Genomic DNA, 23,524 nt, shown 5'->3' on the forward strand with positions numbered 1-23,524 from the left:
TCTTTACCTTTTTATATGAAAAAAAAAAAACTATAGTTTTCCATGTGAAAAACATCACTTGGTTTGTGGTTAATGTGTTTCATTCTCATAACAGTGACAAAAAGAATATGGGTTCCAAAGATCCTAAGGCAACCGACATTCGTAACAGCAATACTTTTCCAAATCGATTGGTTTCTTTCAGAATCTTGGAAGGTTTTGAAGCATGATGACCAGAAATTGTCAAAAGTTATTACCTGCTAGAGTATCTAGTTGCAAAAATAGGAATAAAGACTTGGTCACCAGGGTGCATGTCTCCTGAGACCAAAACTGATTCCATGTAGCTTTTATACTACTCCCCTGGTTATTTTCCAACTTTGCTACTTGCCCCAGAGAAGCCTAGATATCTTCTTAGTGATGCTTAGCATAGCAGTATGTTTTTCAATGATTTCATTCACTTTTGGTTGCTAAAAATAATTTTTCTAGATTAAATGAATGTAGTATCTAAGAACTAACTGTAAATTCTACCACATGTATAGGATGTTTAGTTTCAGTCTTATTTAACCATGCTATACATCCATGTGACAAGCTCTTCCACAGCTTATGGAATGGATTGGTGGGAATAGGTCTCATTAAAATCTTCATTGCATCAGAAAAGGTGAGCAGCTGCTATGTTTTATAAAACCAACATCTACAATCAAAGTTTCTTGGGAAGGAGCAGTCAACACTACAACAGCACTTGGTTTTGCCTTGGTGGCAGAGACAAGGCTCTGGAAACACCTTCCTTACTCCCCTCTGCACTCCTCACCATTTCCTTCTATCATGAATTCTTATTTACGCTGATTTCCCAGGGCTGGGCCTCTCATGACTGCTTGCTAAATATTGTTTATAATAACCATTTTATTGCCAGTGAAAGATAAAATTCTCCCAGATTTCTCAGCAGCATGACACCATCAGGTCACTTTTTCCTTCTCTTGAAATGTTACTTCTTCATATTTTAAATTGTAACTCCTTGAGGTCAGAGATAGTCTTACTCATCTTGCCCTCCTGGTCTTTGCACTGTAATTGTTTTGTAAATAGATATGCAATATCTGTTCATTACCATGGGATTACAGATACATTATATGTATGAGGGGACCTCAAAAAGCTTACAGAAAAATTGAATGGAAAGCTATTGTAGAAAAAGGTGTGAGATGTTTCTCAAAAATTGGAAATGGAAGTACAATATCATCCAGCAACCCCATTCCTGGGTGTATATCCAAAGTGTATGAAACTAATCTGTCAAGAGACATCTGTATTCCTATGTTTATTGTAGCACTATTCACAATAGCCAGGAAATAGAAATAACCTAGGTACTTATCAATTGATGAATAGGTAGCAAAAATGTGAGATATATATGGAGCATTATTCAATTATAAAAAGGATGAAATTCTGTCATTCATGACAACATGGAAGTCATTATGTTAAGTGATATTAGGCAGTCAGGGAATGACAAGTTCTACATGATCTCACTCTGAAAAGATTGATCTCTTAAAATTGACAATTGAATGAAGTGGTTATCAGAAACTTGAGACATAGGTGGGGAGGAGGAAAGATTGATTAATGGATAGTAAGTTTAAGTTAGATAGAGAAAGAATTTCTGGTGTTTTATTGCACAGTCGAGTGACTATAGATAACAAATATATACTATAAAAGAGGATTTTCAATGAATATTTTAGCTAAAACTATATGATAAATGTTTGAGGAGATGATATTTACCCTGAATTAAACACTGTAATTGTATACATGTATTGAGACATTACATGGTACCTTTATTTTTAAAAAAGATTTAGTTATGTATTTGAAAGTCAGAGTTACAGAGAGGGAGGGAGAGAGAGAAATCTTCCATCCATTGGTTCATTCCCCAGATGGCCACAGCCAGGAACCAGAAGATTCCTCCTCATCTGCCACATGGGTGCAGAGGCCCAGGGACTTGGGCCACCTGCTGCTGCTTTCCCAGATGTATTAATAGGGAGCTAGACTGGAAGTGTAGCAGCCGGGACATGAACCAGCAACCATATGGGATGCTCGGAACCACAGGCAACAGCTTTTCCCACTACGCCACAGCCCAAAAGTACCCTACAATTTTTATATATCAAATTAAAGAGGTAATATGAATTTTCTACAACTATTGAAGCTTCTTTTGTTTGTTAAAATGAAAGCTTAAAATTGATTGGAACTTAGAAAAATGAATATAATAAGGAATCCAGACAGCAATAGTCACACAGGGAAAAGATTCATATTGAGAATATTTTTTAGAGAGGTCTTTATCTGGTTATAAAGTTTCTGTTTGATAGTTTACTGAAATATAATAATACCAAAATCATTTTTTTATTCAGAGGGGAAAAAACTCATCCTGTTTCTTGGTTATGATATACAACTAATATAACCAAGGCAGGGTGTCAGAAGAAAATAAATCTGTGGGTCAAGTTGATATTCTGAATTACTTTTTTCTTGGCTTGGTGCCAAGAAAATACTTACTCATCAAAAGCTTTTGGAACATCTCCTTTGTTTCAAAGTATTGTGCACATAAGAATTTTGGTTCAATAGCGATCCATATGTCTCTGTCTCCACAATCTCTTATAGGTGGATCTGTTAGTCTGTCTTTCAAAATCACTTATAGGAGTTGAGAATACTGGCCTCAGAATTCTGTAATTTGAGCTACAAGAGGACTCAGGGGCTGTCAAGTACAAAACTAATTTTGCAGCTGAATAAACCAAGTCTCAGAGAAATTAAGTAATTAGTTGAAGTCATACAGCTCACTTTTAGTTGCTGGAAACTAACCCAGAACATCCAACTCCAAGCCCAGAACTCCCTCCACTGCCCTGTGCTGCCATCTTTCATGGGCTTTGTTTGTCAGAGACTGGCAGCCAGGTAAAGTGCAAGAAAAAGTTAATGTGCAAAGCAGGATAGCAGTTATTTGTCACATAAATGGAGCTTAAAGAAGAAAGTGAGTCTTACAGATAGAGGAGTTAAAAATACAGAGTTAAGGCTCTCAACACATCATGTGCACACTGTCATCTCTTCTCATGGAAGGAGAAAAGAAAAGGGAAAAAAGTTGCTTTGCTCTGACCTGTAAGGAGTATGTGCTGAGAAGTGTGGCAGGCATAAACCCGGGTGCCGTAGACACTTGCTCACACCAGCTCTCAGCACTGGCAGCGTGCCATAGATGGCAGAAGCTCCGGCACTTCTTACCTGATGGTGCCGGGTGGTGGTGACAACTGAGAAGGGCTGTTTCTAGCTTGAATTGGAGGAAAAACAATTTAAAAAACACACTCATAGAATGTTTCTGAGTTATTGACCACTAAGAAGGAAGCTCCATAGAAAAATGAAGTTTCACTACTTTATTACTTAGAGAAAAGTTATAAAACCGAGATTGTCCCCATCATCAGTTATCTCATACATTATATGGAGGGCTGATGTTAGCAGTAAAAATGTGAGGATTCTTGTAGCTCAAGGCCTCAGAGTATGAGTTGGCCTTGGTGTCAAGCAGCCAGGAGGGTCACAGGGAAGCCTCAGATGTAGAAGGCTTTGTCACATGCTAGAAGTAGCTGAGGAGTGAGCGACTCTGGAAGTATACACTCTTGGGATGAGCTTCATGCATGTGAGCACATTATAATTTCCCAAGAAAAATGTCAGTGTGCGAGTAGATAAAGTATGCATTGATTGGAAAAATATTGAAAAAGACAAAAGTGGTCAAGTCCTATAACCAGCTTGCCCGTTGGTAAAATTGGTTGTAAGATGTGATTAAACAGTAGCCTTTTGGGAATGAGCTTATTCTACAAGAAATGAGATTTTAAAGCATCATTCCTCTGATTTCCAGCGTGGGAGTTTGTGTGCAGAGCTAGCACAGGTATCTGGAGAGAAGTGTGCTGGGTGACCGATCCTCCAAACCAGGAAAGATGTACCTCTCTTACCTGTGTAACACACTGCCTTCACCCCAAAGACCAAGATGCAGTCCATGCACAAGGGATAAGCCACTTGTAGCAGAGCCCGGAAATACCTACTGTGACATCTTGTTTGTGTCATTTGCTAATGTTGGCACTGTCTTAAGATTGGGGCATGACTGTCATTTTCAGCAATCATCAATGATTCATTTGCCCAAATGAGCACCATGGTATTAATCTTGCATGCTTTTAGAATTGTTTTTAAGATGTCTGGTTTTTGTTTTCTAGCGTGTTTTTTAATTTCCCCCTCTCTGCAGTTCTTGGTTTGTATCTCACTGAGTGCGGAGAATTTTAATTGTTGCTATCTATCTATGCTTCGCAGCATGAGAGAGCAATGCCTAAGGGCTCTTGTGATGCTTTGGGGTTGATGGGTCTAGTGTCTGAGCGAGCAGAGCTCATGGTAGCCAGGTTGGGTTGCAGTAATAAATTTCTTCTTCTTCCCCCTATAGCACCGAAAGCCGAAATGAGAAGAAAGCTGACTCAGGGAAAGGTGTTGACAGGGAGACTTGTCTATGACTGATCTTCAATTTATTTTTTACATAAATATGAGAAGAGTGTCACAATTATTAATACATCTACTTTGATCATGTATTGTAAATTCTGTCTCTCATCCCAAATCCACCTCCATACTGTAAGTAGTGCAATACTTGTTTCATTTTTGTGTTTAAGCTTCTGAGCAGTGAGACACTGTTGTGAACAGATACAATAGCTAATGCAAGAATCTTTGTGTTCTTTGCTGTATGTTAGACATTTGTAAACACTGGATTCTCATTGTAAGCTTTATGAGAGCAGTAGCTTTCTTAAAGAGATAAGTCATATTTACCTAGTTTGTATTTTCCTACTTTAGTGACCTGAAGATGCCTGATAATTTCATTCAGAAGAATTTTGAAATGGAGTCTTAATTCTTTTTATTTTTTTCTAGCTTAGAATTAGTTACTTATTTCAGAAGACCCAAATCAAAAAGGTAGTTTGAAAGCATTTTTTTAAAAATTGTATTTATGCATTTCCTTGATTTAATATGATACATTTAATACTTAAGAATTTATATGGAACTGAAACTTAGAGTCATTTGAAAAAATATGTAGAAACCTGTTCACAACCTGTTAAAGAGAATCAGACACTGATATAAAGAGTCAAGAAATATTTGCTGAAAATTCAAGTCATGAGTACGTGAACAAATATTAGGCTTCTAGGAGATGCTTTAGAAAAACTTTGTAAACATTTTTTGGAATTTTCAATGTAAACCTTTATCAGATACATGATGCTAAATTTCCCTCCCATTGACAATAGATGTTCCTTAAATAAACCTATTCCATACATACTCATGGAATACCACATGGTGAATTGTTGTACATGAAATTCCACCTCTGTACAGTTGTTCTGCTGCTAATGGTCATATACTATACTGCTTGATACTGGTCCCAAATCATGTTCTAATGTTAAACAAACAGGTTTCCAATTGTAATTTTTTTCTTTCAAAGATCTTTTTCCACTTTTTAATTAAATGCATGCTGTGGAAAAACAATCTTTTAAATGGAAATTTAAGATTCTATTTGAGAAGGCTCTGTAGATATTTCAATACATATGAAATAATCCATCTTTACTCAGCTTATATAAGAGGAAGCAAAGTTAAGAATTTTGAGCATTATTAAAAATATGATATTTTATTTCATTTTAGACTAAGTTAATAAGGACTAAATCTCATAGTGCTCTTGGTTCCTTGATCAGTGGTCATCAGCCTTATGATACTCAGTGTCCAACATCACAATAATTCAGAGCCCTGTGGCTTTTACAAACTGTTCATTATGTATTCTGTGTAGAAGTGCACATGAAAAGTGAAAAAAAAATTATCATTGTGATTAAAGTAATGTGGAAAATAAACCAAGAAAGCCTTCATTAGGTTCAACATTTTGATATCTTCTGAAAAATTGCTCTCACAATCCTTTAAGGAGCCATTTTTTTGATAGAATGTGAATCTAAAAATTGTGGCAAGGAGAATTTGCCATTTAAAAAGTTTGTATTTGTAAATGCTGAAGAAAAATACAGAAACTTTCTGTTCCAAATATGTTGCCTTTGTGAATTTCAGAATATAGATACTACATTGTAAACATTTCCCTTGTTTTATGATTTAGCCAGTCAGTCCCCAAAGCATTCTCCTAGTGTTTTAATATATTAATAACTTCTGTTAAAATGACCACGCCGAATTGAGATTTTTCACGTGATCACCTATTTGAATAAGCAATCATATCTATCTAATGAAATTCCATATTTCTGAGTATTTTTATAGTCATTTTGTTCTTGTGTGAATTTTAATGCTATCCCAATGTTAATCCTAATATTTTGAAATCATATAAAATATAAGAAAAAATTAGTGTTATATATTTACTCCTAATTTCAGATTCTGTTCAAAATTACTGAATATTTTGAATGTAATTTATTGCAAAGTTTAAGTAATGTGTAAATGTGACTAGGATATTGTGTTTTTCACAACTAAGAAATGTTATGTGAAAATAAATATTTATCATAACTAATTTCCTTGTACATTTTAAATTGTGATGCAATGTGTCTTGTTTTTGTTTTTCCTATATGTTGATCAGTATATCGGTGTAGGACATTTTGACTTCCTGAAATATTTAAATTTAGACACTTCCACAGTTTAAAAAAATGATGATATAGACATTTCATGGGTATTAAAACAATGTGAAGTTAATGAACAGAAAATTATGAGAACTAGATAAGGATGTATTTCCTTGTTTTTCCAGAGAATATTGTTTTGGGTGCATATGACACTCTACAGTGATAGTAAAAAGTTCCAAGGTCAATATGAGGATTCTTCATTATTAGAACTCTTTAGTCTTCTATTTTTAACCATGAGGAAAGCATTTCCTAAAATTTGTCTCCTTTTTGTTTGCTACAACAGTGAGATGGGACCATTATTTTTTTGTAGCCATTGGCAATGTCTTGTAGAGATAGTAGTATTCAGAACTCTAACCTACTGGTTACTATTTTTCTCTTGACCAGGGAGTTTACTTTGTAATTACTACTATTTAACAGCCTACAACATTGGGAAACTTTTTTCTTAATATTATCTGAATATGTCTTGGGTGTACTTTAAGTCCTTTCTTGATAGAAACACTTAACCAATGATTCACAAGCAACCTGTATTTCAACACAATTCTTGGATATTTTAAGATTTTTCTTGGCTCATTTAATTGTGACTGATTCTGTTTCCTATCTGCACTGACCTACTATTGTTTCAGTTTAACTTCAGCCTATTTACTCTTGGGTGTTTGACTATGATTGTACTCCAGAAGGTTCATTGAGAAATGGAATTAAAATATAAGTTTATATGTACTTTCCATGCAGTTTTGAAGACTCCCTCATATGCATACATTTTAAAAAATTGCCCCCAGATAAACTTACCTTTTAATTCTATTTTCTAGGAACTCTTTGAAGTGACCTTGTGTTTTACTATAATTGCAAGATTGTTCCCCAAGTTTTTCAATATAAATATTTCATATATTCATACAATGAAATTAAATAAGATTACAATTATGTGAAATTTCATGAGAATAATTTGCATAATGTGATGAGTCTCTAAGTATCTACTTTGAGAGGCTAGCTGTAGTCAGAAGCCTTATAATCAAGGTAAGACTTTTCAGACCTGTTATCTAGATGTTTTCCATTGGAAGCCATGGCAAACTGAAAACAGTTGTCCCTCCAATTTGGTTTCTTGGTGTGTTGAGTCCTACCATCTGTGCTGGAATTTTAAAAACAGGAGTATGATCCTTGTTTCCAGGGCAGGGTGAGTATACGGCTGTAATCTAATGTGATTTGTACTGAGCTGGTGGTATGATTAAAGTGGTGAGTAACTCAGGGATAAAATTTTGAGTAGGGCAGAATTTATGGAAAATGTCATAGAAGAGATAACATGAATTAGGATATAAATGGGGAAGGAAATGTATTGCAGGAACTGCAAAGATTCTAAACCCCATGTCAGTGCTGACATAAACACAACATAAAAAGTAAAGGTGTGTGGCATAGCTGGAGCCTGGCAGAGTTCATATGTGGTGTATTTGGAATCTGACAAAGAACCCAATATGGTAGGGTGTAGGAGGAGGATGAAGACTTGTAAGAAAAGTACAAATACAAGTTGGAGACATTATAAAAGATGTTAAATTCTATACTAAGATGTTTGAACTATAACCATTAAGAACTTTGAGTAATGGAGAGATGTGATTTTTTGAAAATACTGGTCTGGCAGCATAAAAGAGAACATACTGTTGAGAGTGGAATCATTGCCTTCACAGTCTGCCCTCCAGAAGACTTTTAGGCAATCAAATCAACTCCCTGTGAGTGATCTAGAAATTTCTATTGGGATTAAAATCAAACAAGCTTGGACATACTGGATACTTAACAAGTAACTCCAGTCACAATAGCTTTATTATAATTTACATACATCATTCTTCTATATAAAGATCATATGTATATATGTATATGTATATATATAGACACACACACACACAAATATAGTTGTATTTGAGGAAATTTTTTTTTTCAATTTATTTTATTTATTTGAAAGACAGAGTTACAGAGAGATGTAGAGCCAGAGAGATAGAGAGAGAGGTCTTCCATCCGCTGGTTCACTCCCCAAATGGCCACAACAGCTGGAGCTGTACTGATCCTAAGCCAGGAGCCAGGAGCTTCTTCTGGGTCTCCCATGTGGGTGCAGGGGCCCAAGCACTTGGGCCATCTTCCACTGTTTTCCCAGGCCATAGCAGAGAGCTGGATCGGAAGAGGAGCACCTGGGACTCAAACTGGCACCTGTATGGAAAGCTGGCATTACAGGCGGCGGCTTTACCTGCTACACTGCAGCACCAACCCCAAGGAAATGCTTTGAAAAGCATAGTGCGAGCATAGTAAGCCTGAGACACTGAAGTAAATCTAAGCTCGAAGTGTAGGACGTGATGCAACCAATCTGGATGTCATCAGAGTCCAGAAACCACCTTCCACTTCCCACCCTTGCACCTTAAGCAGCTCTTCTATCCTTCCTGTGGATCTAGCTTTGTGTCTAGTTCCTCTTGCCTTCTGGTGAGTGTAGTCATAGGTTTCTGCCATACTACTCGTTTCTCCCATTTGTTGGTATGTTCCTTGGAGGTAGCTGCCCTCCTTCCTGACTCTCCGGGGTCCAGTTCTGTGCCCTGCTTATTTACCCGGGCAGATTCTGTTGATAGAATATCAAGTAAAATATATCAGAAGATGTTGCTGCTTGATTTGTTAAGAATAACTAAGATTTAAAAAAGATTCTCACTGACATATCAGTATCAGAACAAAGGCAGATATCCAGCACCTGAAGACATGAAGCCTAATTCTAGAATCTGTGCAGTCCATGGAGCCATAAAGGCAGGAGGAGGGGAAACGGGAAAAGAAGGTGCCAGGTGTTTTCTACAGGCAAATCTTCACAACTATGCAACAGTTCTGTGATCAGGTATCTTGTCCTGTTTTCAAATTAAGACACTGGAGTTCAAAGAGACTGAGAGCCCTTCAGGAAATGCTCCTCGCTAGGGTACAGAGGTGGAAAGAATGCAAGCCCGTTCCACATGTCCTGGGCTGCAGTGCGCTGTGTCTCCTGCTGGGACCAGCCTCTTCCTTACCTGGGTATTCAGTGGGCTCCCATAACCAGAATCTGGTTACGATGAGTAATAAACATTTCTTCTTGATATGTTACATTTTATTCATCATCTACATTTCTGTGATTAACATCGGAAACCAAACCTACTCAATGAAATACTTCTTTTTTTCATGAGTCTCAAATCCCATAACTTTGGATAAAAGGAGCTTAGGTATATCATGTCACACTTCTCATGACACCCACACAACTTTTAAAATAGTTTGACAAATGTGGAGAGTGGTTCAGATGAAAGTCTATATGGTTAGAATAGGAACTTTACGTTTGTTGAAGTATAAAATCAGTAAGCAACAACAACAAAAAATACCCTTCTCAAGTAGCAGTAAGGGAATTTTTTAAATTATTACTTTACTCAAATTCTTGGTTGTGAATGCCAAGAATATTGTCATACAAGGATGACATGTAGAAAGAGGATAAATTCCTACTGAGCACAACATTGGTCTTATTAACACCATGCTGAGTTCATTGGGTGGTGATATAAATAGTTTTACTATCCCCATTTGTCCATTAGTTTCAACCATCTTTAATCCTTCAGACATCCTAAAGACATACCCCATGTTACTCAGGTTGTAGGTAAAAATAATTCTTGGATGCTTCTGAAATAACTCACAAAGTTGGCACAACAAAATTTACTTAATTTTTGAAAAACGTCATGCCTGTGTTGTTGGTGTTTTTTTTTTCCAATCCTAAATATTAAAGGATATCCAGTAACTTACAAATCAGTATTCACTCATCAGCAGAGCAAAAGAAGCAATTGCTGAGAGGTGGAACTGACAGTCATAATGACCCCCTGTGAATAAGAAGGTAGTATGACATACCGTCTGCTGATCTCCTCAGTGGTGGCTCTGAGTCATCAAGGATGTGTTGAACTGCGTTCTGTGCCTACTATTTAAGAAAGCATGAAAGTACAGAATCATTTTTAGCAAAGACTCCAACTAAACTGTTCAAAAATAATTTTAAGAGAAATTTCTAAAATTTTTGATAGTGGCTTAAAAAGCAAACCTTGTATCCATAGAAGAGATGTGAACCGTGTTCCCCATGTTTTGCTGCATGTATCCCTGATACTGGTGTGGTCTGCCAGGTTGCTTATGAAAGAAGTTGTGGCCATCCACGATGCCCACAGTGGCTACAAACTCATCTTATTGGTGTGGCTAGTTCCCATGTGTTTCAAATTTACCCTCAGGTTAAGAGTATTGCTAATGTATTTGCCAAGTTTCTTCCTTTTCCAATTACCTAATTTCAAAGTCTTATTTGAGAATAAACTTGTCCCATGAAGGTAAAATGAAAACCATGCTGACTTTATTCACATCATTGCCCTTTGTAACCTACATTGCAGGAAAAATGTGTGCTAGAATTTTTCATTATTTTGGGTTCCAGACAAAATATTTAGCAAGTTTAGAAACCAAAGAAAAGATAATTTGTATAATTTTGATATTGTATAAATACTATACAACATCTTAGATCTTATTTATAATATCTTGATATGCAATATCTGATATAATATCTCATAATGTAAAATATCTGATAGCATGCAGCATATGGTTTTAATTAAGATAAAAGGAGAATTCCTATTTCATTTGCTTTTTTTTTTTTTTTTTTTGACAGGCAGCATTAGACAGTGAGAAAGAGACAGAGAAAGGTCTTCCTTCTGTTGGTTCACCCCCCCAAATGGCCTCTATGGCCGGCGCACTGCGCCGATCCAAAGCCAGGAGCCAGGTGCCTCCTCCTGGTCTCCCATGTGGATGCAGGGCCCAAGGACTTGGGCCATCCTCCACTGTACTCCCGGGCCACAGCAGAGAGCTGGACTGGAGAGGAGCAACTGGGACAGAACCTGGCACCCCAACCGGGAGTAGAACCCTGGGGTGCCGGCGCCACAGGCAGAGGATTAGTCAAGTGAGCCATGGCACCGGCCTCATTTGCTTTTATGACTTGTCATGCTGTCCAAGATGTGAGCATATATTACCATTATTCCTGGATCTAGAATTCGGCGAAGATTGGGCCAGTTATTCATGATAATTGAACTGTGTTAAGCAGCAGAATTATCACAAGAACTCTGCAGGTTTGGATGTTGGTTTATGGTTCTAATGGTTGAATGTGATGTGATGCTTAATTAAGGTGAAGCATGTTCTGAAAAGATGAATGCAGTTAAAGCTGAATTTCACACAGTCCTCTGTTCATTCCTATGTGTGACTCACCAGCCTAATGTTGAACTGGTAGAATTTTTTTCCCCATTTCTTCCATTTTTAGAATTTTATGCTGTAGCTTACTTTATCAGGGGTAATTTGTCTAGCAAGTGATCTGAAGCTGAGTTTAAATTAAAGCCAATTTTTAAAAAATTAAGCTACTTTGAAAACACTTGAAAGAAAAAAGTCATATTTTCTCAGTTATCTAGACATTGCTTTGTTAGTCCAAATTCAACATCTAAAATCTATGCTTTATTATGGTGCATCAACAAAAAATAATTGGCCATTTTTTTCACTTCTGAGCCATCAGAACTGCCAAGATAATCTTTATTATCACTTGTTTATATTATTTGTCCTAATAATATAAACTTTTATCATGGTTCCCTAGTCTAAAATTGTGAATTATGTATTTATCAATAATCAACATTAGTTTGATTTCTCAAAAGTGGTATGCAATGATAACAAATTGTGTATGTATTACACAAAAACTTTATGAGCTGCTTACCTTAGCATATCTTTATGTATCTAATTTTTTACAAAAGCCAAGCTCTTTGCATGTTTAACAGGTAGCCTGGGATTCCTAACAAAAACAACAAAAGCCTTTCTGGAAAAATGTGTTCATATGCTGATGTGGTTTAGGTCCAATTCAAGACACAACTCATTACCTCTGAAAAAAATGAAGGCACATTTATTAAATGACCAAGAGATATTCCACTAAGTGTAGAATGTAGAACAAGAATAATACATAACATTCCAGTTTGTTTTCCATTTTTAGAAATGAATCCAAGTAAGTTAAAATATTCTTAATTACAATGCTCAAAGAAATGAAATAAGAAAAACTGATGCAAGGAGTTAGGATTTGCAATACAAATATTTTCATCTTTTAACAGGGCAAGCTGATGTGTTCACATCTCAGTTCCAAGCTGCCTCTTGCAGTAGGAAACATCAGTATTTTTAAAAAGCACATTTACAATGCTTTCCCATCACCCTAGCTGTGTTTTTGTAGCACCTATAGCCATAACTGGCACCTGGGGGCCTTGCATTGCTGGCAGTTTCCCTTGCATTTCTTTGGAGCTTATTCAACTGCTGTGGTTTTACTTAGAAGTCAGAGCTTTGCATATATGATTTCCTGAGACTGTTTGAATAGTCTTTCTCAGAAAACTGTGCCAGTCTGGCTGTGAACAGCTCTTCTCCAAGGGGAGCTGACAGTAGCCTGGTCGGGGTAGTATGCTTGGACTTGGGTTTCCATCCATGCCCTGCTCAGTCCTGTTTTTGGTTCCTGTCCTGGTGACATCATTGCCCACAAGTTGCTATCCCTTTAAAGAAGGGAACAAGATTTGGACTAGTCTAATTAGAAAAAGTGAAAATGCTGCCCAGGGAACCTATACAAAGTTCCCGTGAAAACGTTCACATTTGTTGTTTCAGCAGCTGACATGGCAGTGGTATTAGATGATAAACAAAATCAGACCGAATAATTGAAACTTCTGCATGGTAATAATCTATTGGGAAGACAGAAGTCTCTATTATCATTAAAGGCGTGACATTTGAGAACAAAGGTAATTTTAAATTTCTTGATTTGATTGTATTTTTAAAAAGATCATCATCAGTGCAGTTTTGAGATAATGAGAAGGAAAATGGTTTTTAATAAGCTGTAAATGGCTAACGTAAAGAGAAGCATTGTTTTATGAAGTGGCTCATGTGAGTATAGATATGTTGGTGAGCTGTGCTGCTATCAATTCCATGGTCTTCATCGGTGTACCACTAGAGAGAGAGGAAAAGGTCAAAATTAGGAAGCCAGCTGTGTTTTCTTAAAAATAAATTCAAATAAGTTCTCCTGAGCAAATGTGGTATAAAACAGGGTGTTTCCATCCCTGAAACAGCTTATAAGTGGAATGTGGTAATAGAGGCTATGTAGTTTCCCCAGAGCTTTTCCCGGCACACTGCTCCATCCTCCAGAAGTCTCTGCTCTTCTTTTTGCAGGTGCTGAGAGAACTCACTGTGAATTCAGTGGATGTGTACATTTTAATTGGAACACACAGACCCATTTTCAAATTTGATTCAAAGAGTCACAGCATGTCTAACAAGGAATGTTTATCCCTTTAAGTCCACTTTTTAAAATTAAATATTGTCAAATATCAAATCTCTCTTCTCTTTAGTAAGAAACATTATATTACATAAATAAACATTTAAAAAGAAGTTTCTTCCTAATGTACATCAACAAAAAAACTGGAAAGGTCTTTTAAAATATCACTTATATGTGTTTAACATAGGGAAGTCAAAAGTCAATGCTATTATTTACAAATACTTAGATTTTACACTGGCATTTAACAAACCTATATTCTGGTTTATGTAGAAGTTTATGACCTAGAGGCAAAATTTTATAAACTCATAGCTTATTAAATGGCTGAGAAGTCTTTGCTGGACATATATATGTTATGGAGATGTAGTTAACTTTAAAACACATTTAATGAAAGTATCTTGTGTCTTTTCTTTGAATGCTAAAAATATAAACCACAACCTCTAATAAGAATCTGACCCAAATGATGTGCCAGTTTTTCTCTGTATCAAAAAACTGTCCCACTTCTGTTTAGTGGGCACAATTTGAACTGAGCAAACTGTATGAATTATTAGAAAGTGGGACTAAGTAGGCTTTTCTAGTTAAAACAGAAGAGAAAGCTGCATTTTATGCAGAAACATTTAATGCAGCACTCATATACATATACATAGTTAGATATATGTGTGTATAACTCAATCTGAAAATCCCTAATGCAGAAAATAAATTTGACCTAATACCTGGAAACATTCTCTGTGCAGACAACAACAGCTCTAGTCATTTCTGACTTCATAAAACAACCTATTTTTTTATTGTCTGTGGTTATTCAACAAAAGATAACATAGCAGTTGAACACTGAAGCATGCTGATTATTAATATCCCTCTGTTAGAATGGCTGGTAATATAAACGACAGAAATGAATTTTCAAATTTGAGCCGAGGTATTATCATGTTGATTTCACTTTAGAATTACTCCTGCCACACATTTACTGAATAAGTGATTACTGTTGAATCAAAACAGGGAGAGACTGAACAATCATATGAATAGAACAGTGTTTTTGACACTCCCAGGCTATGAAGCTTCTCAACCCCAAATGCTCTAAAATTGTTGAACATGACTCTATGGATGGCTCAAAGATATCACTTCTCCTACTTAGCATTGGAAAAATAAAACCTTTTTTAAATTCTCTATCCCCTGGTACTTCTGTGAGAAGTAGCCCTGAGAGAGGAAACTAGACTCCCCCAGCAACTTCCCACCCCTTGCACAAAGTTTTGCTATACCATTGCCTGGAAATCCACTCCAGCATCCACCAGGGCTTTGGAGATCTGAGCTGACTGCTGAAAGTGAACGTTATCTGCAGGGAGAGAAAGGAAACAGAAAAGTAGCTAATAGCCATTGCAGTTTTCTGATACCAACCGATGGGAAAGGCACAAGGAAGGGGCTGTTTCAAGTTCTAGGACTCAGCATCCCATTTAGCCCAAGACAAGTGAGTTGTGGAAAGCAACACTGTTTTATTGAAGTAAATGTAACAGTCTTGCCCCTCATGCTTTTGTTTTGTCAGTAGTGAAATTGCAAACCTGTCTGTGATACTAAAAAGTCTAATTAACTGAAACTCACCATCTGCTGTTCCATGAATAAGGAGGTACTCAACTTGTTTAAAATTTTCAGCTCTGCTCATGACTGTTGAATTCTGGAATTGGGAAAAAGAATGTCATTATTCAAAAAAGGATCTGCCATAAACTGATTTTTCACTTCAGTTTACAAAATAAAATGTTTTCAGCTGGGGCCCCCTTTGATACAAAATATAGCAAACCGATATTCAAGCAAATGCTGTCTCCATGCATGGCAGAATGCACAGCATGCCCTGTGCCTGGGAGGCAGGACTGGAAAGGGAGGATGCCACATCCTCCCTGCACATGCAGGAAGAGGGCACCTGCCACCCAGGCTGTATGCGAAACCCCTTGTGACCCAGATCCCAGATTGGCTGTGTCCTATGCATTAGCACAGGGCAGAGTCTCATATTAGCAATGTATGTTCCATGGGCTTCTGCTGTAGTTCAGCCAAAAAGTGTATTACCATGGCAACCATGTGTCACATGGTGCCATACATGCTACATTTCGAAGAGCCTGTACATAGCATTTGCAACTAAACATACTCTGCAATATGTCATGTGAACTTTGGTCCACATTGCTAGGCTCTGAATGAAAAGCAAATATTACCTCTTTGGGAACAGATGTTTAAAACCTAGGAAAATGTAACATATGGAGGGGGGAAAGGGTGAAAAAGATCAAGAAGGGTCTTAGAAAATCAGTAGGTTGTTGTCTGCCTCACTCTGTACATTGGAGGCAATGATGCTATTGGATCAGTCATTCCCTCAATCATCCAGGGAAGTAGGATTAAAAAAAAAAAAAAAAGGAGGGAGGTGGGAGGTCAGCTTTTTGGAGACTGTTTTGTGGCCTAAGTTCAGATAAAGCTCCTAGAATAAGAAACAGGGACCTTGGATGAAAAAGGCTTTAAAGCATAGAACTGATCATCTGATTTTAATTTGGGGATATTTACAAAGTTGGGATGAAGGTAAAAATATCACATAGTCATTATAATTAATGTGTTTGAGAGGAGAAAGCCCCAGTGGGCTTTGATTGTCCTGTAATGGGTGGGGCAGCGGAGGAGGCAGTAGCCTCGCTATGGGTTAGAAGTAGCAAGTTGGTGAAGCAGTCAATTTTATGAGAGTCAAGGTTTGCATTTTACTTGCAGCTAACACATCAGTTTACTACTTTTTATGGGAACCTTGATGGCCTAGCAGTTAGGGGATGGTGCTAAGGTCAGAGAGTTTGCATTTCAGTCTCAACTTCTATATCAGTGAGCTATACAACTGGAGTCCTGCTGCTCTGTGAGCCTTGATTCTGTAAAATGGGAATAAGAGTAACTCATCTCACTCTCTCAGACACGGGAATCAAGAGATAGAGTAGTGGTGTACCTCTCTGTAAGGTTAAATTGCTGATGCTGATATGAGAGGTCTGTGACACATTGTTTGTGGAAAACCTCCAACTTTACAGAATCTCCCAAAATGTTTCTGTTGACGGAGGTGCCCAAGGTCCTCCCAACCCCTAAGGGGATCTTAAAGCAAATGCCTTCCCGCTCATGTTCAGGCTGCTTCCCTCTCTCTAGGACTGACCATATACATTTCTGACCCAAAGTGAGAATTTACTTATGAATGTTCACAATAAATACCTAGGACTCATTAAAAAGTCATACTTTTGAGAAACTTTTCATCTGGTGAAATGTCCCAGATAAGTTCATCAATGTATGAATCCTTCCAACCAACCATATGAATGAATCATTCACCCATCCATTCATTCTTTTCATCTAGTCAATCAATATTTTAGCAATAAAATCCATGCAAAAAGGGATTTTTCTATATTGTTCATGACTTTTCTTATATTTAGTTTGGAACTAATTATTTATAAATTACATGAGTAAGTGGAAGAAATCTTTAGGCACTGCTATTGTCCACTCTATTTAGTACCAGTTTTGCAGAGGCAAGTGGAAACATCTGGGCTAGGAAGAATAAAGTATGTTCATTCCAAAATTTACTGAGACAGCTTATGGCTACTTTCAACCCATCTATTATGCTGTTAATAACAGTAGCTAGCATGCATTCAGCATTTACTCTGTGCCTGTCACTGTGCTGAGCCTCTTGAAGGATTTATAAAAACACTGTCATATCAAATTCTCACAACATCTGTGTGAAACTGGTCTATTCAATCCTGCTTCCTAGGTGGAGATACTGAGATTCAGAAGGGTAAGTAGCCTGCATCAAGATAAGAAGTGTCAGCACTGGCCAGTCTGACACCAAAATCCCTTCTACTCCCTGTGTTGCACTGCATTGCTACTAAAATCCCAGGCTGCTTACGAGGTGGTCCCCCTGCAAAGGAAGAGTGTGAAGTAAAATGTTAATTAACTATCCTGGAATTTGAAACACACAGTAATAGTGGGCACTCTGGCTTCTGAGATACAGTGAATTCTCACACTGACATAATTTGAAGACAGATTAGTGTGCATGGCCCTGCGCGATTTGGGAGGCTGATTTTTGGGCTGTGGAGGTGGTATACAGCTTCATGTGGTGATAGGACCCCAGGCAATCATCTTCCCTTCAGAGAAAAAAAAAATGTCAAGATAAATGCCCCTGAAAGATCCTGGCATGCACCGTTTGAAGCTGGAGACTGGAGAGGCTGAGGCTTGAATACTGACTCTGACAATTAATATTCTGATTATCAGGCCGCCATGGCTCCTATTACAGTCCTCTTCCACGATCTCTTCTGCTAGTCATGCTCAGCTTCTGCTGACTTCCTCCCACCTTGCCCCCACCCCCAACCACCAAGTTAAATTTAGTTCTTTGCTCATGGAAGGCAGTCAACTTCGACACCGAGACCTGACCCAAATATACAAGTGTGTCACCTCACCTCACCCCCAAAATCCTCATGGGCCTGCCTTACTTGGCAGCTTGAACAGCAAAAGCTGCTCCGACAACCTCTCTGAGCCATAAAGCTGAGAAATGTCATTGAAACATAGAGTAATAGTTAGGAGGCATATAAATACGCAGGACAGTTAGCAAGGAATGTGATAACTACTGGAGTTTGGACCAAAACACTTTCTGGCTGCCTTTTTTTTTCTTAAATGGAGTGAATACAGGCTGAAAGAAGACAATTTTTATAAACAAGTAAAACCCTGAGCCTAAGATAAATGTTGTGATGTACACACTGTAGCTGTGATGAACTAGACATGGTGAGAAATGCAACATACTGAGAAAAAGACGAAAACTGTGATAAAAGTGTCATGATGCAAATTGTTTTACATTAACAATATTACACTACAAAGAAAGAAAGACAAATACTTTAATGCAGCAAGAGAAAAATAAAACAAAAGCTTCCCCTGCAACTGCAAGATAAGTGTGCCATTTCAAAGGCACACTTTCCCTGCTCACTGGGAGACGCCTGCAGAGGGACCTGTCTGTGAGAGGGAGACAGGCAGCCAGGAGGCACACATTCACGGCAGGGCTCTCGGACTGCACGGGGCATTTTCTCCCCCAGAAAAATGTAGCTCTGTTACCTTGTCTCTGGAACCACCAATCATTCCCTCCTAGACTGAGCATCCAGGCTTCCCAATTAAAGCTCTTTGCAGTCTACTGTATGTGCCCTTTGAGACGCGAAGGTAACACATAAAGCCAGTGAAAGAGATGTATGCATTAAATTATGATTAGTGATCAGAAAAAAATAATGGTGCTATTTTTTAGCCCACCAAAACAGGATGATCCCCCTTTGCCTAACCATGGAAACAGAAATAAAAAAAGAAATGGATGACTAAGTTAGAAGCTGAATAGTCTATCACCAACTCCTGAAAAGGAAGCTCACAGTGATAAATGGGCAAGGATGCAATGGTGGTGCAGTTGGCATGCTCGTGAGGCTAGAAACTTCCGGAGAGCCCCGCTGCCAGCAACAGTCTGGCAAAGAGAAGTGGGAAGGATTGGTCCAGTGGCAGTGCCGATTCCACAGTATCTCTGTAAGGAGCTTTTCCCTCAGTCCCCAAGAAGAACCATCTGTAGCTCCTCGTTGGATCATGCTGGTTCCTCAGTTACCTTCCAACAAATAAATCTTTGTATTTTTGAAATAAAAGAGGGAGCTGATAAGAGTAGGGGAGTACTGTGAGAAACAGAAGGTATAACAACTTTCAAGCAGCCCTTGTGCCATCAAGAAACCATAAGGACAATTTGCTTCCTGAAGATAATAGTGGTGGCAGCTGCTGTGCTTCATAAGCTTAATTCATGGAGGTCACGGGTATCACACGTAGTCACTTCAATAACCCTATAAAGTGGGTCTGATTATCCCCATTATCCAGATGAGGAAACTGTCGTTCAGGGAGGCTAAGGAAACTCCTCACGCCCATCATGTCCCTTACCATCAGATTCTATTTCACTTGATGTCACAGCCCAACAGATCATCACTATTTCCAGGTCTTGTAGAAAAATCAAAAGTCATTGTCTCTCAGGGACAACAGCCCAGCAATTCCATGATATGTTATCTTGGGTTTTCCAGATTTCTCCATGAATTATTCTTACAACCAAGGTGGCACAAGTAAATAATCTTAAATTACGTCATTTTGGGGAGCACCATTAATATCACAATAGAGGCCACAGAAAAGGTTTAAGAAAAATGATTTCAACCCAGTAGAGCAGATGTTTTACTTGTTTATATTTTTCAAACAACTGTACCCAGGAGATGCCAAGGAAAGAGCTCCCATCAACCCCAGACAGGGGGCTCTACCTCAGGCCTCACCAAGCAACACTGGCTTCTTTAAAGATCACACAGCAGTCAACATTTTATCAGCACTCAACAAACAAGTTAAGGTTTGGCTTAAATCTGAAGGTCTCTCTCCTTTTGGCATATTCTGGGATAATAGAACAAATGTCAAATCAGTACAAGATGGCATATTTACAAAATTGCACCCTGTTTTGCATAACCTAACGATGCAGCAGTTCTTAAGGATTGAACATTTCAAATCTGCTAGCAGAAGACTGCCAAATCTATGACTGTTTCATACACTTGCCAAAAGCCTATCAAATTTTGAGCAAAATGCAAAATAAATCTCCTCTACAAGTTAAATCAGTCCCTTCTGTGTGTTCCAGGCTGCCCTCTTCTCTTGGCAACAAGGCTCAGGACTTGGGCCCCATTTCTCTTGCCCTTGATCTTACACTTCTCTCTGAGTTGCTCATAAATCCATTTCCTCCCCAGCCTGTGCCCTGCCTTATTACCCACAATTTGGTCCACTTTTCCCACAGCCCTTCTTGTGTGTTATTCCTCACTTCATTGGACCTGTTGTTTCACAGATTCCCCAGAAAAATCCCTGTTCTTGCAACTCACTTGTCCACCATGCCTCCTCCTCCTCTGTAACCCATTGACAGCATTCATGTTCTTCCTCTCCATCTTCCTCAACCTTTCTTTTGTGGACTCAGTGCCTTCTCTCTTTCCTAGCCCTCAAATGATATGTAATATTCTGGGGCCTCAGTTTCTATGTCAGTAAAATGGACATAGAATATTTATCTCAGAAGATTTGATGCAGAACTGATTCCCATCAAGAGCTTCGAAGAGTTTCTGGCCATAGAGGCACTTAACAAGTGAATGAGAAAACGAAGAAAATAAATAAAGCTAGATTCTCTCTGAGAGGTATACAGGAAGGTGAAACCCTAATTCCATGGCCTTTCCTCTTCCTCCCCCTATATGTTCCCAAGGTATAGAATTCCTGGATTTCCAAAGCCACAATTTTGCATACCTATTGGCTACTTCATCTTATTTAAGTTTGTATTTCATTACATACTCCCTTTTGTGTTCCTTCAAAAATTTTTTTTCATCAACAAAGTATCAACTTTAGAAGAGTTAAACAGTTAAATAGGCACATTAAGTGAGTGAATCAAAATCTACCACGTGTTAATGTGTGTTCAATTTTGATGGAGACTTACAAATGACCACACAAGAGGTCATTCATCAATGCCAGTCTGGCACCTACTCCTCAAGGTGTTGTTGCACTTGCTATTTGCTGATTTCCAATGGTTGTGAGGGTTATCTCTTTGGGAATCTGATTCTTTTTGCTCAAACATGTCACCAATTCTGCCTGCTCTGGACTGAGCCTCACTGCAAGAGAGATGTTTCCATAGAGCTACACTGCCCACTGGCTCAGATTTGTCACTCATTCATACACTTGACTACCCATTTGAGCTATGGGATCAGCTTCTTTTTTAAAATTTTTATTTATTTATTTTTTATTTGACAGGCAGAGTTAGACAGTGAGAGAGAGATATGGAGAGAAAGGTCTTCCTTCCGTTGGTTCACCCCCCAAATGGCCGCCATGGCCGGCGCACTGCTGGGATCAGCTCCTTAAGGTTTTACATGGGTGGTAGTCTTGCTTCCTCTTTGAGCTCCTAGTATCCTTGAAAAGTGTTCTTGCCTTGCCTCTTGGCAGTAGGTGAGTAATTGTCACCAAAAAGAGTCTTACAGAGTCACTGCTTGTGCCATTTCATTGTGTCTATGCGTTAGCCCCAGAGTCCCCTAATCTACATGGCAGCATTGAAGGAATAGGAAAGGGAACTCCCTTTGGTTGGAGGAAGCCCCCAGGTGCAGACCTTAGCAAACGTGCAGACTGGCTTTCAGCAGGGTGCAAGCTGAACAACCGTACATGACATCCCTGCTTGTTCCTTTCGCATATGTGAATGGTTCCTCCAGTTCCCTTTCCTCAGTGGTGAATAGGATCTTTATCTCACAAGTTGTGCTTCTCTTCGTGATGTGGGTTTATCGTAATTCTTGCAAATACAGGTCATCAATGACCTAAAAATGAATCCATTTTCTCATTTTGGTTTTATTAAAAACTACATTATTTTCAAAAGACTATGATTCTGGCTACTATAAAGATCAAGGCCTTTCTTATAACATACTTTGGAAATCCCTAACCTCAATGTACTGAAAATAATCTCCGGCCCAGACTACATGGGAATCTTTTTCACAATTTCCTCTGACCCACTGAAATGCACAGGGTGGTGTACTTCTTTGTCTTTTCAAAAAGGACGAGAGGGAGGGAGGGAGACAGAGAGACTGAGACAGAGAGAAAGAGAGAGAAACAACCTGGGAAAGAAAAGTAAAAGATGGGGTCCAGAGGGGCAGCTGGGGCCTCGGAGGAAAATAGAATCTTTGAATGTATTCTTCTTGCCAGAGACAAAAGCACAGGCTCATTTAAAAAACAAAGGAGGGCAGCTTTATTCTAAAGCCTGCTGTGCACCAAAAATAGGCACTTAGATTCAGTTCTCCACGTTCAGAGGAAGCAACTTACCCCGGTGGAGACAATTCAGTGATGTATTTGCCTCATTTTCTCCTGCCCACCTTAACTGTCACCCTCCTAAACAATTCCTCTGAGTAACACATTGGGAACCTTTAGCTCCCTGGTACTGGCAGTTTTAATGTGTCCATTGCCAGCAATGAATTTTGTGCCAAGAAAACCTGACTCCTGGCGTGGAAGGATTAAACAGTCCTCGGGAGCCATCTGTGCAGTGAAGCGAAAGAGTGACTTTGTGCACCCAGTGTGCGTGTGTTGCCATTGGCAGTAGGAAGTGACTTCTATTTACATGACTACCTCATGTAGCGAACACCTAAGGGGAGAGATGGAAATGGCCACCGTCATGGGTGGGGTAGAGCTGGGGAAGTGGGGGATCAGTGTGTGCAAGAGGAGCCTGTAGGAAAGACTGGAAATGATGCAGATTGAAATGCAGACTAGAAGTGTTCATCCTATGCAATTCTATAGGGAGGGCTGGTGAAGAGGAAACACTCCGGCTGGCTAGGGTTTTATGTGGAAGCAGCACAGGTGCCATGGGCTTCCTTAGGTGTCAGGGTTCAAACTTGACCCTGTGCTTCTGCATTCCAGGGCTTTTTAGAATGGGATTTTGTAAATGAATGTTTTGACATATCATCTGGCATGCTCATTCAGTGGTTTGGATTCTGGGCAGTTCACCTTCGAGGTTTCAGGAGCTGTTGGCACATTGGGACACCTGAGAAAGTTCTTTAGCAATCAAGTTGGTTGTGTCATTAACAAAAAAATT

At 38.6% G+C, this 23,524-nt stretch overlaps 2 protein-coding genes across 6 annotated transcripts in view; one reads left to right on the forward strand and one right to left on the reverse strand.

The window, feature by feature from the left end:
- The window catches only part of SLC4A10 (solute carrier family 4 member 10), a 229,346-nt gene extending 224,868 nt beyond the window's left edge, over positions 1-4,478 (forward strand). For all 3 annotated transcript variants that reach the window (XM_062199976.1, XM_062199985.1, XM_062199980.1), the window contains one exon: positions 4,412-4,478. In XM_062199976.1, coding sequence (XP_062055960.1) covers positions 4,412-4,478 — 67 coding nt within the window. The remainder of the gene's footprint in view (positions 1-4,411) is intronic.
- An 8,024-nt stretch (positions 4,479-12,502) lies between these two features.
- DPP4 (dipeptidyl peptidase 4) overlaps positions 12,503-23,524 on the reverse strand; it is an 87,293-nt gene continuing 76,271 nt past the window's right edge. For all 3 annotated transcript variants that reach the window (XM_062187382.1, XM_062187376.1, XM_062187389.1), the window contains 3 exons: positions 15,505-15,577; positions 15,168-15,241; positions 12,503-13,595 (listed from right to left, as the gene is read on the reverse strand). In XM_062187382.1, the coding sequence (XP_062043366.1) occupies positions 13,494-13,595; positions 15,168-15,241; positions 15,505-15,577 (249 nt within the window). In that variant the 3' untranslated portion in view covers positions 12,503-13,493. The remainder of the gene's footprint in view (positions 13,596-15,167; positions 15,242-15,504; positions 15,578-23,524) is intronic.

The sequence above is a fragment of the Lepus europaeus genome, chromosome 1 (genome assembly GCF_033115175.1).
Source record: "Lepus europaeus isolate LE1 chromosome 1, mLepTim1.pri, whole genome shotgun sequence".
NCBI lineage: Eukaryota > Metazoa > Chordata > Mammalia > Lagomorpha > Leporidae > Lepus > Lepus europaeus.